At 38.2% G+C, this 20,297-nt stretch overlaps 1 protein-coding gene across 2 annotated transcripts in view; it reads right to left on the bottom strand.

Annotated features, from left to right (window-relative positions):
• The window catches only part of ESRP2 (epithelial splicing regulatory protein 2), a 44,592-nt gene extending 31,982 nt beyond the window's left edge, over window positions 1-12,610 (bottom strand). For both annotated transcript variants that reach the window (XM_074913150.1, XM_074913151.1), the window contains exons 1-3: window positions 12,504-12,610; window positions 12,130-12,282; window positions 11,074-11,202 (exon numbers count right to left, since the gene is read on the bottom strand). In XM_074913150.1, coding sequence (XP_074769251.1) covers window positions 11,074-11,202; window positions 12,130-12,264 — 264 coding nt within the window. In that variant the 5' untranslated portion in view covers window positions 12,265-12,282; window positions 12,504-12,610. The remainder of the gene's footprint in view (window positions 1-11,073; window positions 11,203-12,129; window positions 12,283-12,503) is intronic.
• Between the last annotated feature and the right edge of the window lie 7,687 nt (window positions 12,611-20,297).

Genomic DNA, 20,297 nt, shown 5'->3' with positions numbered 1-20,297 from the left:
CCACAGACAATAAAACTGTGCTCAATATGACCAGTCACGTTACATACCACCTTATGCCTCCTGAGGTACTACAAACCGTATTAAATAACTGAGCGATCAGTCACAATGGCCACCATAAATGCACTTGAGAGAGATACATACATATTATCCAAAACCAGTCAAGAGTTTCCATCCAACTGTAGAATTTGCAAGTGTAAGAGCAGGTTTGCTCTCCTCCATCTCAAGGAGATGCAGGATGTGGCACTGAACTTGAAGCACTGCAGACTGTCTTCTCCCCAAGTATATTATGCTGCTTCTTATTCCCTACTAACTTTGTTGACATTTTGTATTCTTTCCTGAAGAGAGGTCCAACAACAGCAAACCAGGTACCACACATACTGCTGCTTCTGCTGCTGTCCCAAAACAGTCATCTACACTGGGTGTCTGTATAGACATAAACTCATATTGTTGCCTCTCTCACAGAAAGAAATTAATTGTTTTCCACCCATGGCATGAGCTACAAAGGTAACAAAGTTAAGGTCTCAACTACCCTACGCTTGGGGTTCTGCCATAAAATTCCAAACATCACAAATCCTCAGAAGAAGAGTTAGAAATTACAGATTTGTATTTTTGAAGTTATTTAAGATTTCCACTTTTATCTTTTCCTTTGTTGGGAAGCTGAAGTTCCAGTAAGTAATACCACCCTGCTGTCATCCTCATCACACAGGCCACCATGGGTCCTCATGTCAGGAAGGTCCACAGCTTACATATACCTCTTTATAATGACTGCAAGAGTTCAAGAGAGAAAAACGGAATATAGTCTTCAAGTTTGTCACATCCTTCCATTCACCAAAACATAGACAAGTACTTTAAAATTCATCCTACACTTTCAGAATTACATAGAAGGACTGGAAACTTTAAGCTTAGGTGAGGGGTAGCCTACAGCTAATTTTCTGCATAAAAATAGGTTTGTTTAGCATGGTTCAACAACAGGTAGAATATGAAATACAGAAAGGGAGCAACAGTTGTCATGCTTTGTCTGTCCAGTGACAGTTTGTAGAGCACAGAAAACAGGCCATTGTGACTCAGGACTGTGATAAACTGCCCTAAGGGTGAAACTTCCACATAATTTCTTTCTTTGGCTCATTTTAATTGGGCCTGGGTCTTTGTGTGACAAAGTAAACAATAGCTAACTAAAAGCTGTAATTCTTCCTAGTAAAGAACACAAAAATCTAACCTTCTGCCAAGACAAAGATGTGTCCAAGCCATGCCATTTGAGCATTTTATGACCATTTTTGATTAATTATTTCTTAGATGGAAGTTTGCAACACCAGATTATTTGCATGCTTTTCTGCTATGTAGCTACAGCATCTAATTCGGGTAATGCATTAAACATAAAAGACAAGACCATGGTTCAGGCCATCTAAATGTCACAGCAATCAGGTCACAGCTTTTATCTTCAAAAGCACTATCTGTTTTCATAAGAGAGTGTTGAAATATGCAGAGTACTCCACAAATAAGCTACTTGAAGTTAGCCTTGTGTAAGATAAAGCACCACAGTCCAACAACATAAGAATTTCAGTTTCTGGACTTACTTTACTACTATATTATGTGTCAGGAAACTGCTAAATAAGGAAACACTGAGATAAAGTAAGTTTTCACCTTTAAATTAACCTGCATGAAAGAGGCCACTAGCTCTCAGAAACAAACAAAAAAAGGCAAAAAAGATTCGTATCTTACAGAACATCTTAGCATTTGTTAGCACAGATTATTCATGAGTCTAAGCAAAAGGAAACTCTGAATCTTAGTAATGCAAAAAAATCCATATGCTGTCAACCTTTTACCTACATTTCAAGCAGGATTACAATGGTGCCTCACACTCCTCACAGGCTTCTTGCTATCAGCTCAACTCAGAGCAAGTTATTACAGCCTGAAAGACAAGGTTGAACACACTTTCCAAACTCTAGGTTTTAATTAATGCCATGACTGCAGTATTTCCTAAAGTCTTGATTTAAGCACAAGCTCTCTCTCAGTGTTCTATACTTCCCCCACTCCCACTCTGTTTCAAGGACAAACTTTCATTAGCAATGTGATCTTTAGCACTGACTCTATTGACTGTAATGCATGGTACTGCTCTATTTACTCAACACTACCTCATTGTTTGTAGTGCAGGCTTAACTAGTTGGAGGAGAATAGCCAATACTTGCAAAAATGAAAGCATTTTTTTTCCTATTTGGTTGTTTTTGTAGTAATATCTGGGGAAAGTAAAGAGGAAGCATAAAAAGAAAGAAGACATACCTATTATCCATAATTCAGTTTCCTTCAAGATTCTCTCCTACTCCTGCCTCTTCTCTAAACTTACACTGTAAGAATATCACAGGCATGGACTTTCCTGAATAACAGCCTTGAGGTCCATGACATATCTTTCCTTATATAAGAATCCAAGTGATTCTTGCTAAAACCCTTATAAATATCAACAAAAAAGTCAAACTTTTATGAGCTGGTTCTACTCTGTTTCAGAAATGGGGAGTTTTCTCTTTCTTGTTCAACATGCTTTCACAAAAATATAAAGCAGAAGTTGAAGGAGATTCTTAAAGCAGCTTGCCTTTAATCACTGAAAGTCACAGATCAGGGAAGCAGACTCACGCAACAGGAATTGTGTGATAAAATGAAAAATTAGAGTAAGAAATTATAACTTTTTAGCAGTTCACAACTGAGTAAGATCAGAATTTACACTTGGCCTTCCAAGGGGTTCAGAGATGCCCAATAAAGAACAAGGGCATTAATGGTGACATTATAACAGCAACATTATTTAGATGTTGCCTCCTCTTAAAGAACTAGGTCCTCTTTCAGGTAGCTTCTTGTTTCCAAAGTGAGCTCATTATGACTGAAAAGACTTGATCTGAGTTGTCTGGAATATGAAAGCAAGTCACAGAGCATCTTGTGATCAGTTCTCAGCCTGAGGTTTATAGGAAGAGGGGGTTGATTTATATTTTCTTTTATTTCTTTAAGCATACCACAAGAGCAGCAGGTCTCCTCTCTTGCACTTCATATTTACATGGTGTCATTCCACATGCTTACAATAAGCAAACGTTCATCTTGTAACAGTTTAATTCTACTGTAAGAAATAACATTGGCTAATACACTCAAGTAATCAGTCAAGAAAACCCCAAAACTGTCAGAGTCATATTCTTGTAACTGCTATGTATTTCCCTGTTCTCCATCTCATGCATCCCCCTCCAATCCAACAGTCATTTGATTCAAGAGGTTTGATGTGTTACGCACTGTGTTGTGTTTCTCTTCAGCTGCAAAAGGCTCATAAATTAACTTTCAGGTACGCAGCTACAGTAAGATCCACTTACAACGCAAAACGTCCATAGTGGAAGCATCCACTTTGTTTTCCAAGTTGCATACTACAGCTCTACTTTACTCTTACTGAAATTCACTGCAACAGAATTACTTACCAGGAAAGTAATTCTGCCATAATTTCTGTAAAAACGTTTAGTTTCACACACTGCCAACAACTACACGATTCATTATAATGTTAAAGAACATGCTTAAATTTCTCTGGAGTTAGAGCCAAAGAATGAAAACACCACCAATTAAGTTTTGATTTCAATTCAGTAAGAAGGATAACACAATTCAGAGACAGCCCTAGAGCTCTAGTAACAGAACCTTTTCTTTTAAGCTAATATGTGTCCAAAACCATCACAGAAGCCAAGATTTGGTGAATGAGAATACAACTGTTTCCTAACCTTAATTTTAAGTTTCTCTCCAATATTTTAGTGCTAACACAATATCGATTTCTGAATAGTTTTTGCCCCTCTCTGCCCACCGCAGCTCTACAAACAAAGGTAGCAGGGGGAAAGAAAAACAAAAATATTTTTTAAATGGAAGTTTGGGAGAAGTGGCAGGGTTTTGTCACTCATCACAAGTGGCAAGCATTTAAATTTCAATTCCCTATACCTTTTGCATAATATTTATCTTATAACTCACATCTACCTTCACAGCACGTGGATTTAATGAGGGAGGAACAGATGAGTAAAATACCATTTATAAACAAAGCAAGAACATAGCCTATTGCATAGAAGTATACTGGAGTAAGTTGTGAACAGTTTAAATAAGAACATCAACACATTTATTAGAGCACAGCACTAAAAAAACAGTTTGCAGAGCAAACATGACTTCTGATACAGTACTATCTTAGGACACACACATGAAGTTGCCCTTCAGAGGATCAACATCTTCCTCCTTTATTGAAATAAGGTTGTAGCTAACAAACTGACCATGAGGAAAGCAACAACATGGTATCTCTGCAGTTTTTATGCAAAGCAGCGACTATTATGAAGGAAAAAAAAACTTTTCCAGAGCAGACAGGAGTGATGTGAATGTGAGGAAGACGAAGAATTATGTTTATGTTTCTAATTAAGAGGCATAAAAGTTGCAATTTTAACCACAGAAATTATAAAACAGGGCTGACATTATGTTGCTATAAAAAAAACCTCTCCAATCAGCATCTTTAGTTTTGGCCACAACACTGCTTTGCTAGCAATATCAATTCCAGCATCTATGCGTCACTCAAACCTAAGTGTTCAGCAAAGAAGCGCTGCAACACGTTGACAGAGATGTTGCCATTGTTTGGCAGCACTTAGCTACCCAAGACCTTCAGCATATAACTTAAGGGTGTTTTTTTTAAAAAAGAAAAAAAAAAAATCTCCAAGTAAACCAACACACAGATGCAAGAACTGTGCAACCCTTTCAGAAGCTGTGACAAGAATCAGGAAAAACACTATTAGAGGAAGGTGGAAATAGTGGAGGTTTGCAGATAATCGAGAGTATCCACACAAAGTTTTCTAAGTAGAAGCACTGCATGTGTATTTAATGTCAAAATGGTAGAATACAAACGCTTTTTTCATCATTTATTATTCCTCAACCACTTTTGAAAACCCTGACAAAAGTTCATTAACACATTTCCAGTGACTTTTTCAGTAGCTACTTAGAACAAGTTAGAGGAAAGAAGTTCATAGTCTTTGAGGAGCATGTGAAGAGGCAATCTTTGTATTAAAAGGCTTCTACCCTGTGTTTTACTGTCTTCCAGTGACTTTTAAAAAAAGCTGCAAGTACAATTTCAAGAGAAATTCAAGTATTCAGATATACTATTATAGCTGCAAGAACATCCAAATGTGCTAGTAACACAATTTTCAAACACTACAGAACACCACACTGTGTGAAGACAGAAGCTTCAAGCTATTCCCAACAGGTCACAGTAAAATTTATTTTTCTATATATGCTAATCCACCCAGACTTGGTAAGAGATTTAATACTACCATTTAACTTCACCAGAACAAGCAGTAGCATCTGCTATCGTGAAAAGTTTACTTGGGCTCATCCTCAAACCACTAGGCCAAATTATTCACTCCTAATGCATATTGGCCCTTCTAAATTTAAGAGGAAAAGGTAGCCCAGCTAGCCAAGACCACCACATTTTTACGCTTGCAAAGAATATGCAGCTTTAGACAAATTCTTTCATCTAATTCTCTGCCTATTCTGAAGTGAAATGCACCTAAATATAGGAACAAAACAAGGTTTAAGGGAACACTTGAGGAATACTGGAGGAATTCAGATGGAAGTATTGCAGCCTTCAGAGAAACCTAACAGAACAAATGCTGCCAATACCAAATGCATTCACATGATCTACATATGTATATTGATGTATACGTGTATATATTATATACACAACAAAGGAACTGTTTCTGATAATTTCTCAGGTTTTGAGAGAAGGGATTTAAGTGTTTCAATAATAACATAACGGGAGCTGGGTAGCACAGAGGATTTGTAAAAGGAAAATTAGTTTACCTATACCATCAACAAATGAATTACAAGTAGAGTTCCGAAACAAGAGTTAGCCATCCATTTTCACTGCTAAATACAAAAAATTCCAAGCAATAACAGCCTGCAGCTACCCCACAATAAACACTGATAATATTCCAGTATTAGGTATCAAACTTAACCAATGCTCATCTAAGTTTATCAATGGAGATAGAGACCTATTAGATACTAATATATAGTAAGAACTCCTACATCCACATAGTACGCTCAGCCCTCCTGTAAGAGCAGGAGTTTATCACTTACCTGCCCTGACAACCTGAAGGCCACCTTGTGTCTGTCAGGAAATCCTCCTTGCTCACTGCTGACACCAAACCAAGGCCACAGTTTCACAATACAAACTGTTTGGTGGCCAATCTGTTTTAAAACGTTTCTCTCCTTTCATCCACACTGCTTGTCCATGCCTCGGTGCCTCAGCTGCCCTTGGAAAAACTACCTGATCTGCCACACTGTACATCAGCCAGAACTGCTTCAAACCAGAACTAGTTTTAACTCCGAACAGTGAGTGCCCCACTCCAGTTTAATATGCAGCCCCAAAAACTTTTGTATTGGCAGAACGCGTGTGAGGGAGGTCCGTGTAGCAGCACCTACTTAAGTGAAAGGTGCCACTAAAGTTTTCATAAAACTGCATCTTGAGAACACAATGCAGGGGCAGAAATACCTTAAGCTGGCATCACCACCAAACATGTTGGATCACGAAAATACAATCAAAGGGTGTAGTTTCATGGGACGTGAGCTTGGACAGCAAAGCAGCTTAGAAGTTCCCACCCTACCTGCTCACTTCAGTGATTCTGTTTACAGCACAGCTTCACAAAGAGTTTTACTGACACAACAAAAAGATGGCAAAGTACAGTGCAGGGGCAAGAAAGAAGCTGGCTTCACTGCTGAAGCCAAATCTTGTGAAACTACACCTTAAATATTTGTTGTAGAGGGAACAGCCTGCTCAGTAGCACTTGCCAAAGGTGTGCCAAGCACCTGCTCCAAAACTTCAGAACTCAGACACAGCAAATATTCCAAAATACAGACTCTGTTAGGAGTTTTATTGAGGTGATGCAGTCACAAGATAATCTGAAGTAGGAAGACCAACCATGAGACTCAAAAAATCCCAAACAACCCAACCTCGAAAAAACACCCTGCGTTTTCAGGCTTTTTTCTGAAGTCTGAAGGTTCAGAGGTGTATTTTAAAAAAAAAAAATAAAAATAAAAAAAAATCATTTATCCAAAATGAAGGTGTGACAGCTGGCAAGTGAGCCAAGAAAACTTTCTGCTAGCACTTTGTGAAGAAGAAGCTGCAGAACAAGTTTCTCTTAAAAAAAAAAAAGCTGTAACCGGTTTATCAGGTTAGAGGAATTCACTGGTTCTTCTGCCTCTCCTCCCCATCCCATTTGTTTCCAAATGCTCATCTAACCAGCTTGTTTCTTGCTGAATTTGTTGATACGTGAGAAAATAAACTGCACCTGCAGCTCAACTGGATGATCAATAGGCATCCAAACATGCTTTAGCAAACTGGTAATTTGCTATCACCTCATGAAGTGGCAACACCTCAGTATTTTCAATGTGTGCATAGTTTAGGAGAGTGGGGGAGTAAAGGCCCAGTTTCATCCTTCTATGTTTAAGAATATGAATCGAATCTATCACTGATGTATTGGATTCAGTGTACAATGCAATGAAAGATCAGCAAGACTAGCAGCATCTTTCATAAATGTCAATCCATAGGTGAATTTGGATGCTTTCAATAGGTCCAAAAGCAGATCCAGCTCTCACGAGAACCTCTTTTTATGTATATCATTCAAAGTAAGATGGTAATTACAGCTAAATACTGCAGACAACTCTCCAAAATTATTAGCTCTTCTTAGACTTACTCTTTGTCAGGGAGACATGCAAATATTGCCTTGCAAAAGGAAAGTAACATGTCTTAAGGCAAGTCATGCTGATTCAGCCAAGTTTTCTGTATGGGAAGGATTAAGAAACCCACACCACTTTCAACTTAGTATTCGATCTTTAAGTTAGAACCTCCACAGCTACAATCTGCATAACACACGAAGATGTCAGCTTTCTGACGACAGAGTAATGGGGCTGAGAGAAAGGCAAAGTTCATTTTCATTTTGCTCTTTAAAAGCAAGCTTCCATTCCTGCAAAGTTTCAGAGAACAACCTGAAAATAAGTTTCTCCCTTAAAAGCTTGAAAACTGTTAAATTATAAAGCTCCAGCAGTTATCTAGAAAATATAAATAACATGCTAAATAAGCCAGTCCTGTGATTTGAGGTTCTGAACAATGAAACCTACCAAGAATGTTCCAGTAGTGCAGCAAGAAACGTAGGATGCTATTTATTGCCTTTAGTAAGTAGTGTAGGTAATGCATGTTTAGAGGCTTACATCACAGGCTCAAGACAGTTCCAAATACACACTTGAGCAGGAGATCTCCTACTTAGTTAAAAAAAAAAATCCTCACATTTTTCTACTTGATAGCATTCTGCAACTGCAGCAACACATCTCCGTCAGCAGCTATAAATTCACCTCGGTTGTTGAACCAGTAATGGTAAGTTATTAATACCATTTTGAACTAAATACATCAAGCAGACTGCTTCCAAAGGTTACATATTTTATGACTTCACGTAACTACTTCCCTAATATTTGTATATTACCAGGATCTCCTCTCCCCACTCAAAACGTAGTTATTAAAACGCTGCACAACACCTAGCAGAAGATATAGCTGGATCCCATAAATGCACCAGCGTCTGTGGAATTAAATGCTTGTTACCCTGGACAAGGACAGTATTTAAAAGCTTGCAGCAAAACGTATAGAACATACACTGCAGTGAACAACTTGGTTATTTAGAGGCACTGTGCTTCGGTACCTCAACTTTGTAAAATTACACAGCAAAAATGGGGAACCCTATGTCAGAATATTTCTTAAGACAAACCCAAGTATTAAGTTATGTGAGATGTATCACTGTAAGAATATGAAGTAAAATTGAAATGATGCATCACCTGTTGAAGTGCCTTGTTGCAAGCAGAGTAAAGACCTAACCCCAGATTACAGGTTTTTGGAAGACCGTATCATTGCTGGAAAGTGAACTAAATAGTAACAGAAGGAGGCTTTCTGTGGTCAGTGGAAAAACTCCAGACCCACAGTAGCTGATTTACTACCAGTTACAAATCATAGAATCAGAATCACAGAATGGTTGAGGTTGGGAGAGACCTCTGAGGCACAGATAAAAAATACCATGGATTTGTGCTTAGTGATTCTCACTTCCCTCTACATATAGAGACTGGGAACCCAATGCAAAAGCCAGAAGCAGGCACTGAAACTTTCATTTACATGATTGAGATGTGTGCTAAAGCGAGCAATTTTCAGCTGCATCATCAAATTTTCTACCACAATCCAAGCAGGGTGTGGAAAGCTAATTTCATATACTCTATAATATCATCTCAAATCAAGGTACAAATCTACTTCCTTTTCCTCCTTGTTTTCAAGTAACCACTTCACCCACCTGCGCTTTTGCTAATCAAGACACTTAATAATTAAAAAAAAAAGTATGTGTGGACAAATACCTGACTCATCTTTAAAATACATGAAACAATCAAAATATTTAATGGTCTCATCTTCAAAAATATAGAAAAGGATCTAATATTAAAGAATATGGAATTTTGCTTTTTGCCACCACTGCAAGTGGGAGGATGAATTAATTCTCTCCCAAATCCCACAGAGTCAGGACACATGGAGGACAAGGGAGACAAGCTTAGGTAAAGCACGTTCCAGAAAACTTATGATGGAACTGGCCACATCACAACTGGCATCCAACAATTAACAGCAAAGTCATTATTTAGTTGCATAAATACGCCAATAAAAAGGGAAAAAAATTTGTTTTTTAAGAGTCTCTACCCACCTACATACAAAGGTAGTATTTCCTTTTATTTGCTAAAGCAGACCCACCTACAGTGCAATTTACAGCAATAAGATACAATCTCTCATAAAGTATTGAGTATAATTAAAGTGTGTCTGTTATAAAGGTAAACAGAGTGTACTAGGCTAAGCTGTTCCAGATGTCTTTAGTGCAAGATCTGGGACAAGATCGAACCTGCAGCTGCACATTTTCTCAGGGGTTATTCTGAAGCTTTAAAAAAAAAAAAAAAAAAAAAAAAATCTCTTGGTCTTGGACTCTAGCAAAACTTGAGCAAGTAAAATAAAAGCCATCTGCAGTAATGTTGACAGATTAAGACACTTAAAAGTTACACATTTCTATTTTCAAACATACTCACTCCAGGGAGAAGCGTTAACCATTCAGTATCAGAGGGTTAGGACCTAGCCTGCCAAGTTATCTGTGTCACCAGAAGTTACAGCAACATGAACCTGTTCTACTGCCTAAGCAAGTTTCTTGCTGAAACACACCTACGAATGATTCAGACAAGGTGTGGAAAGCCAGTTTCATATGTTACTCAAAAATGCACTATTGTATTTTTCCATTCAGGCACATTTTATATATAGAAAAGGCAGTGAAAGCAAGAAAACTTTCAGGAACTGCATATATATGCACATTACTTGAATTAACATTTTTTAGGTAACTTAGGGCCTCTTGAACCACAATGATCATATAAATTTACAGATTTACCGACATATTGTGACATTTAAGTGAGCCAAAGAGTGAAATACATAGATTGTAGGAAAAACCTAATCACTCTATAATCCACTAAACTAATCAAGCTCACCTGGAAAAGTGATACACAAGGACAGCTGATGTTTTATGAAAGTATAGTTTTGAAGATTTCAAGTAAGTTTAATAACATATGAGAAAAGGTCAAGTTTTTTAATACACATTATAACAGTGAATCTGTAGGTTAAAACATATCACCTGAATTTCGAAAGTTTGATTAGCAGTGCTAAATTAAGCAGTACTCTCATAGACCTACTCTTTTAAGGCTTGACTAAAAGAAATTTGTAATAAAAGTAGACTCATCAAAATAATCAGAAGCCAGATCTTCCAAGGACTAGAACAATCAGCTCAAATACTCTGGTATTGTACATTACACTTTCAAAATTACGGGGTTCCTGTTTCAACTGGTTCAGGTCTCTTCTGGGTTTGCTTTAAAATAAGCACAAGAACTTGCTAGTCATTTCAAAGTGAAAGGCAAAATTAAAGGCAATGTCTTTTATCAAATCAATGGAATCTTGTCCCCAGGCTTCTGCTCCCAAGAGCAGCACCTCACCTGCTGAAGAACCCGGTCCAGTGGTTCAGCTTTGCCCAGTCCCTCTGGTGTTAAGCCACTCACTTCACGACACTGGTCACTTAAGTCCAAGTTGTCTGCTTTCACCAGGGATTTGTGTAGTGTCCCTACCTAAAAACATTTAAGAAATCATGGACAAAAGTGAGGAGCAATCTAATTAGCCCTTTTGAACAATGCGTTCAGACTGCAGAAAAATCAGAAAGGTGCAGTATCACGTTCGCGATAACGATCGCAATGAGATAAAGCATTTGTCGATTTCACAAATCGAAACCTTATTGCCTCGGTTTCTCTCCCTCCCACCCAGGAGAGCCACGCTCTCTGCTTCCGTGGATCGGAGCCGGTTTTCATGTGACGCCTTTTGCAGTTAGCACCGACTTTTGCCGAGTTGTTAATTGCAAAGGGCAGATCACATAATATTAAGGCAGTTTCCTGGATCTATTAATGAAATTGATAGTCATGTTTTATCAAAGCCCTTCATCGCTAGGGGGTTCTTGTTTAGGTTAGGGCTTTTGGGGGGGGGGAAAAAAAAAAAAAAAGAGCGTATTTTCAGATTAGTCTAAAAATTAAAGGAAAACAACATTCTCTTAAAGGTTATCCAAACATTGCTTTGTAAAAAAAAAAAAAAAAAAAAAAGTCCCTCAGCAGGCCGCAAAGGGTCCAACGGTTACCCTGAGCCAGCTCCCAGGAAAGCACGCCCGTCCGGAGCCTACGGAGGGCAGCTTTTTGTTTTAAGGCTTTAAAAGTCCGTAGACATCTTCGACTTTGAAGCTACAAATGTTTTAGGGGGGACGGGGCAGGGGGGTGGAAGCGACTAAACTTTCTTTAAAAGTTTCTTCTTCGCTTAAAACGGCACAAAAAGGACCGTCTTGAGCTCCTGCCCCGGGGAGCGCCTGAGCCCCGGGCACGGGGGCCCCGCGCCCTCCCCTCGGTGCATTTGTGAAATGAACAAACGGCTCCGGGGAGGCGGCGAGCGGCAAGGCCAGCCTGCTCGCCCTGCGCCCGGGGAACGCGCCCTCGGACCGGGTGTCGAAGCCATACCTTCTTGCTGTGTAGATCCACAACTTGCCACACCAAGAGAATTAGTTCCCTCTCATCCGAACCCAGTTTAGCCCCATATGCACCAGCTGTTGCCCCAAACAACACCACCAAAGAGTCACTGTGCGAAGCCGTCATGACCACAGGGGGAAACAACTACAATCAAAAGCAGAGGTCAAAAAAAAAGAGAGAAAAAAAAGAAAGACACACACAAAAAAAAAGAACAAAAAAAAATCCCACAAGGCTCACCCCCTACCTCCAAGTGATCAAAGGGGAAAAGAGCGAACGAGTAGTCACAATATGAAGAGGAGAGAAAGAGCTATTTATGAGGTAGGGTGTTTGAGACAAAAAAAAATGGAGAAAGCTTGCATCTCTACCTGTTCCCGGTGATCTCCTTCTTCCCGGGGCTGATTGGGAGGCGAAATTAGCAAGCTGTGGGTTTCTTTCCCTCTGACATCATGGCAGAAGCCCAGCCTGGGCTTGGGCTTTTTTTTTTTTTTCGCTTTTTTTTTTTTTTTTTTCCTTCCCCCTTCCCCTTCCCCTCTCCTGAGTTACCTGCCCTTGGTGCAGCTCATGTGACTCTAGTCAATCTCCCAGAGGGACAAGGCCATTGGGCCCTTGGAAAAGGTGTAGGAGGGACGGAGGGAGAATCAACGCCTGGCTGATCTGGCCTGATTGGTTTTTGAGGGAGATCAGAGGAAAACTCCCTTTCTCTCGCTTTAATTCTGCCTGCAGGAAGTGCCTCTACCTGCTTTCAGTTCTGCGGGATCCCGGCCGGCGCTGGGCGCGGGCAGTGCCCGCTCCGGCTGCGCGCCCGCGGAGAGGCGCACCCCTCCGCGGCCTCTCGCCCGGCGTTCGGGGGGGATGTGGGGGCCTGTGCATTCAGACTGTGGCCCGCTTTTTTTTTTTTTTTTTCTTGGAAATAGGAAGAATATACACGGACACTTGCTAAAACACAATCTACGGTTTAGCTTTGAAATGCACAAAACTAAAGTCTTCACCTGCTTCTAATTAATTGTCTTCAGTGCAGGTTGCAGGGTATGTATTGAGCTACCAACGCCAACGTTCATGTCTAATCAAAGTGTAGTACAGGAATGTTTAGGGGATGTTACAGGCAGAAAGTACATTGTGTTTTAGGCCCTATCCTGCATATGGTTTGCAAAGGTAGGTCCTAGTAAAAGAATTTTTGTTTTTGACAAAGGGTGTACATGGGATGTTTTCCAAAATACATATATAAAGCCCTGTATTTTCTACACTCTAAAGAACTATCTACTGGGCATTAAGTGCAGTCCAAGATCAGCAGTTTTTCTCTATGCCTCTTTTCTGTTTCACAGGTGAGACTCTGCAATGGGAAACACCCCCTAGTTTAGCTACCATAAAAATACTCTAAGCATTTCTGCCTGATGGGAGCAGCAGCAATATTTGTAGCATCAGGGGATGAGACAATTTTTGGAGACATTGTCAAACTCAAATTTATTTTAAAGCAGAAATGAAAAACAAAAAGCCTCTAAAAATGTTTTGACCATATTACTATTTTTCCTGTTGCCACCACTCATGAAGTCACTACTGATTTTTAAAGGCTGGATGCTGTAAGTTAGACTAATAATTTTTCTTTTGCTTAATTAAATCTTCAGTTTGTACTTCAATATTCGTGTTGTGTTGAAATCACAGTTTTCACTGAATGAAAAATGGTGCAGCTATTTAGATACTGATGTCTATCACAGGAAAATGCAGAGCTGGACATTTAACTGTGAATATCTGATGGGTTTAAATATTAACATCACATTTTCTCTTCTTTTTTTAACATGCTAATTTTATAATTGGTTAATTAGAGCAGTTATTATGGACCTCCTTTGGCAAACATCGATTCACATGCTAACATGATCACCAAGACCATTTTCATTTATTTCAATGAAAGTAAAGTGGAGCTCTAAAATGCTGTCTCATGAATTCTCTTAGAGTTAATGTATTGCAAGTATTCACCTGGCAGAGGCCAGGCAGAGAACTCTGCAGTGCACAGGTGTATCTCACTGAACATTACAAGACAGTTTTAAATCCCTCTCAGCTGTTGTCTCTGCTGCCTGATAAGCAGTCCAGAAGATAGATCCTTGTTACAGAAAGGGCAAATCCCCAAACACTCAGAGGTGAAAACTTCAATCTGTAACATATATATATTCACATATTCAAAATGTTTTCATTAGTATGTTTTCTGGCATTGCTGCATTAATGCAACAGCTATATTTTCCTCTGTTAATACACGTCGAGAAGTCCTTGGTAGAATAAAAACCCATTCATATTCCTTTGGGTTAGTTATATCCTTTGGGCATAGTGGTAATGAAGCAGCATAACAGCCTGTTTGTCTTGTATGGGATGACTCTTATCCCTTAAATCTGTAATAAGAACCATAAAAATACATTGACTTCAAGTGTGAGAACTGTTCCTCTTATCCCAACCTATCCCTCCCCTCCCAAATACACATGTATCACAGGGGTGTTTGGGGGGAGGCGGTGTGTGCACACATAAATGTAAACACAGATTTCACATGTAGCTGCGTTCACAGAAGTACCAGTCTGCTACAATTTAGTTGCCTTCATTAGGGTGCTGTTTCATAGCCCTAATATGTAACTACTTCATACAAAATGAGATTATAATTAGCAGATTTTTATAGAAGATCATACACGTTATATATTCTTGGCCAGCCTGACATATATGCTCACAGGCTTCAGTGAATTGTCACAGAGAATGCCAATACATATGTCATTTCCTTTTAGGATCTAATGTGAAAGAAAAAATTCACTTATAGCAACATGTCAAATTAAAGAAGTCCTACTCGTATCAATGCCAAAGACCCTCAAAAACGTATTTGAAATCTACACATGGTATCAAAGGCTAGTGAGCCCAAAAGCTTGCATGCTTTTCACAATCATATTAGCTAATCTAATAAAACATACTATCTCTTCCTATGAAACCCATCTGGTTTCTACTCTTAGACTATCTTGACTCATTTAATTCTACTGTTACTAATTTATCTAAACTACTCTGGCTAAATGGACTTCAAACATATTCTCAAATGTTTAAAACAAAAATTTAAATAAACGCTGGCCTTCCTGGGATTTCAGACATTTTCAAGTACCAGATTATGCAACTGGTTTCCCATTCACCTCATTCACCTTCTGTCCACAACCCTCCACCTCTCTGCATGCAACTCTTAATTATACCAGTCTCTGCAATGTTATTGATCTAAAAAATTTAAAGGAACGACATCACATGTCTCCACAGAACAGCAACAGGATCCACTTCCTGAAACATGTGGGACAAGCCCTTGTACACTGAGCATTACCAAAGTTAATTTGTAACCAACATCTTGCTGAAATAAAGAGTTACTGCTCACCTTTAGCTTTAATCCTGGCAGGCATATTTATAGAGGCTCTTGTTTGTAGGCTGCATACAAGGATAATGTCTCATAAGTGTAACAGGGTGGAGAATAAAAGTTTTAAAGATGGACATTCATTGTTATGCAAGTTCAGCATTGTGATTATTTTGTTTGCTTCTTTTTAATCAAACAAAACTGGAAAATAGAACAGTTTTACAGTTAGATCACATGAGAACGCTGAAGAAGCTCATTAAATGCATTGTGCTTGCAATGGACAAATCTGTAGGGACAATTTCACTCATACTATACACACTATAGAGTTTCATGAATCAAGACAAACAAATACAAAAAATAATAGAAAAGAAACCCCCACCACCCCTTTAACATTTACTACATTATTATTAAAAACCCTCGTGGACTGAATGTCCTGATCACAGAAGTCCTTTTGTTATAGCCTAATAAAAGGAGTAAGAAACCTGGAGACATGAGATCTGGAGTAATATTCTGGCCACATTCAGACCTACAGTTCTTCAGTTACCTTTCAAGGAAGCTGAAAGTCAATCTTCTGTTCCAAATTTGTATGATATTGAGAAGTTATTTGTCTTCCTTATGAATATTTTACTTACCAGTTAAAAGGAAGACAGTGATGATGATGTTTAACCTTGTTTGAAATGTCCGGAGAAAAGAGAACTAATTTTGAAGTTGGGCCTAACTTCAAAATTGGCCATCCTGGTGGGGCATGGACTAAATGACCTCCAGAGGTCTCTTCTAGCCAAAATTGTTCTGTGGTTCTGAGAAACAGATTCTAAATTAAATAAGTATGGAGCCTTGGTGTTTACCCACACAACAGGGAGTAGTAAATTCTCTCTGTGCCTCAGCATCTCCAAATTGAACTTGCACAGGAGATGAAGGATCTCTAAGTGATCTGTAAGTAAGTGTGAAAAGACATTTAGGTTTTGTACCCATTCTGTCTTTGGCTCCTGGATGGGATTATAAACAACTGTAGCAATATTTTCTGAAGGAGGAGCTTACTGTAATCCTGAAACATAAACCCCTATGTAAAGAATTTTCTGGCATCCTTTCTTTAACAGCAAATGAGTGGGGAAGGGCATGGGAACAACTGCTTAACAGTGTTCTTTGATTGCTGTCCAGATGTTTGGAGAGATCTGATTTTTTGGTCTGCCAGGTAGGTCTGTCATGATTACAATGCAGTGTAGAAGCCTGGAAATCATTTCCATTGGGATATTCACCAAAACTCGGCAATATGCACAAGTGCTTCAGAAAGGTGGTTTCCAGTAGATTGTTACCCTGCAGATACTAGCCCCATCAAGCCATACTGAAAGCATTCACTTAGAATCTTGTATCAGTTGGAATTTATTTTCTATTGACTCAAAGATAAATTAAAACATCAAACTGGTGACTAGGCAAGATAAATAAAAGTTAAACTACTGTCCCTAGTATTTTGCATAACTTCTCTCTTTTATGGGATCACAGTCAGTCCAGTGTCTTAATCCTACAAAGGTTTTATACATGCTCAGCTCCTATTGGAGTATAGGTGTGTGCTGTTTAGCCAAATTTCTCCAGATTACAGGTATCAGACTTTTGAAGATCTAAGCATTTAGATCTAAATTCTATCAAATTTATGGACAGATCAAACATGCATGCATAGTAGTGTCTTTCATCAATATTATTATAGTTTTACATTAAAGTTAACAGTTTACAACAAATACACAGTGAATTTAATTTTTCTCTCTTCAGAAATAATGCTTTCCGTCGAATAATTTACTTCACAGTTTTCTGGAATTAGAATAATTGGCAGGGACCATTAGAATAATGGCAGGTCCCTGCCATTAGAATTAGCTGGCAGGGACTCTGGAAGTCCTCTTGTCCAACCTTGTGCCCACAGCTGGACTGCTGCCAACACTAGATTGAACCAGCCAATGCTTTGTCTAGCTGCGTCTTGAAAACATCCAGGGATGACCTGTTCCAATGCTGCACTGCATTGCTGATGAGAAACTTTCTCCTAGTGGCCGATCTGATCTCAGTGCTAAATTTTTAAATAATTCACTGCAACTAGTTGAGACAGGATCTCTAAGCTGTGGTAAATTAGACAAGCCATGTGATACAATTTCTGTTACCTAATGAAATGAATATGCAAGTACTTCCTGAACGTTTAAATCTACCTTACCTGTGATTGAAAATTCACTTTGTGTGAAGATTTATTGCTCCTAGAATCTGCCTAAATAAATTTTCATGGCAATTGGTCACTTTTTTACTAGTCTCAGGTATAATATGAAAATTCAACGGAAAATACTATTTCTGTGATGGATTTTTAAGCAAATTGATGTTCAGCCTTAGATTAAAACACTTCTATTACTAACCTATCCTCTTTGTCCATTGGAAGGATATAGCAGTTTACAAGCCTGTCAGTGTGACTGCATAGCCAACAGTAAAAAATCTGCTTTTTAATGATGAGGTTTAATATGATGAGTTGTTTGTTACATCAGCTATAAAAGAAAAAACCCACTACCACCATCCTTGCTACCACCACCACCACATTTCAGCAAAAAGAGTAAATACATAAACTGGTAATACAATTCACTGCAATAGCTAAACACCAAAATGCCGGCTTTCATACATTACTATTTAAATGCAATTAAATAGAATCATCTTATTAATCTATAAACAATAAAATTTAAAATCCTTCACATGTTTAAAGTTCAACAGGATAAACCTTACATCCTCTTGTGAAAAGATCAAGTGGTTAACTCCTCATAACAGAAAATGAGAGTGACCTGATGAAGCATTTAGCTTGGTCCATTTTACACTTTATATTTAACAGACAAACTCAGAGACTTCCAGTCACAGGAACAGCAAGACAGGAAACCCAGTAGTCCTTTAACTTTTTACAAAATAATTTTTATATTCACTCCTCCAATGAATTGTTGATATTCAGCCCACCATATTCCCACACATAAATGCATTCACATTGTAGTTCTAAAAGGTTCTCAGAAGTTCATTGAAACACAAAATCAACGATGTTTCAAAGTGAGACAGCCAAAGCCATCTGGAACTTTGGATATCCAACTCCAGTCACCTTGCATACAAACATAAAAACCAATTAGACAACATAAGAAATGTAACTATCACTACCTACATCAAAAGATCTGCATGTTATATACTACTCTCACTTACTGAGAGTTGATAATCAATTCTGCAGTATAGCAGTGATGGAAGAACTGATCATCAAGTGAATACAAAAGACTGTATAATAGAAGTCCAAACTGCTCATTGAAAAACAACTGTATGAATTACACAATTAATGATGAATTTATGCAGGTTACATTTTCTCTAGCTTTACTGACAACCGGCTGATACTGGCCTCATGAGAGTACCTTGGCAGAAATTACTAAGCGCTGGCTTTTTTTCATCTTGTACCACAAGCTCTCAGCTGACTTAAAAACCCTGATAAAAAATGAGGGTGTGTTCCTATAATATTTAATTCCCATTTGATTTAGCTGCCCTGATATTTAACCTGTTTCTTCATTATAACTTAATTAAACTTACTCCACATACAGATATGCTAATAAACATCTTTTTCTCACCACAGTATAAATAGAAGTAAAATATAAATGCAAAACTTAGGCAAAACGTAACCACCCATTAAAGTACTTAAGCTTTAAAAACATTTCATCGTAGTATTTTGTATAATAAACTGATGAATGCAATTATGTGCATCTAAAATACATGATAGGAGACCTATCATTCAATGGTTTCTTGTTCTTTCATCTAGATTATGTTTATTTTGTTCCACTTCTAACACAAATCATTACATATTTAGGATCTGACAGGGGGATTTCAAACATTCTTTATGTCCTATTCTATCCAATTACAAGGATGGAACAATTTCCGCAAAGAATCAGGATTCGGATACAACTTTTGTATCTTTGTTATTATGGTCTTTGTCTTGAAAGTACACAGTCTTTAAAAAGCCTTGTCTGACTCATTACTACCAGACTCTAGCAGAACATGCCAATTTCTAGGAAGATTGATGAGTTTATTTTCTACTCTACCATTTGTAACTTGATAATGCATCTACAGTTTTTACAAAGATATCTAATTTTTTCTACAGCACCTCTAGGTGCAATTGCTTGCATGGAAGACTCTAGTTTACACTGAACTGTATTATATAGTTAGTTATGTCATTAGAGTCATCGAATTCTCACTCAAATAAATTTATTTGCTTCTGTTCAATAAATCCTCTCTTCACTTTAACCGCTGAGCAAGGCTGAGCAAATTTCCTTCTTCCTTTGGCCTGATGATGGGTTTTATATGCTGTGGAATATGTAGTGGAAGTGAGATAGAAGTAGTGTCTTTACTGATACATGTGGCCGATACTGGAGTGTGGTATGAATTCTTGAGAAGAAATATTCTCAGAGACATATATTGCCCAGTCAGTAAATGTATTCAAGTGGAAAAAACAAAACAAAACAAAACAAAAAAACAAGACACCACCAAAAATAGCAAAAAACCCAAAAACAACAAAAAAACCCAGCTCTATGTAGATTCTTCCCTTTGGCATACTGCAGAAATTTTAGATTTAAGATGTCATATGATGCAATTCAGTGCATTTTATCACTTAAGAGCCACAGAATTGCTTTCTAAACACAGATAATAACTAAACACATGGCAAGCAGGTGCAATGAGTTCTGCCCTTTCCCTTCCCAATAAATAGGAGTTGTGATAAGGTACCATGACAGAACTGTTTTATAAGTGCTAGTACTACCACACCTCCTTT

This window comes from Athene noctua, chromosome 9 (assembly GCF_965140245.1).
Source record: "Athene noctua chromosome 9, bAthNoc1.hap1.1, whole genome shotgun sequence".
Classification (NCBI taxonomy): domain Eukaryota; kingdom Metazoa; phylum Chordata; class Aves; order Strigiformes; family Strigidae; genus Athene; species Athene noctua.
The sequence above is the reverse complement of the archived record's forward strand: the minus strand, read 5'-3'. Positions and strand labels throughout refer to the sequence as shown.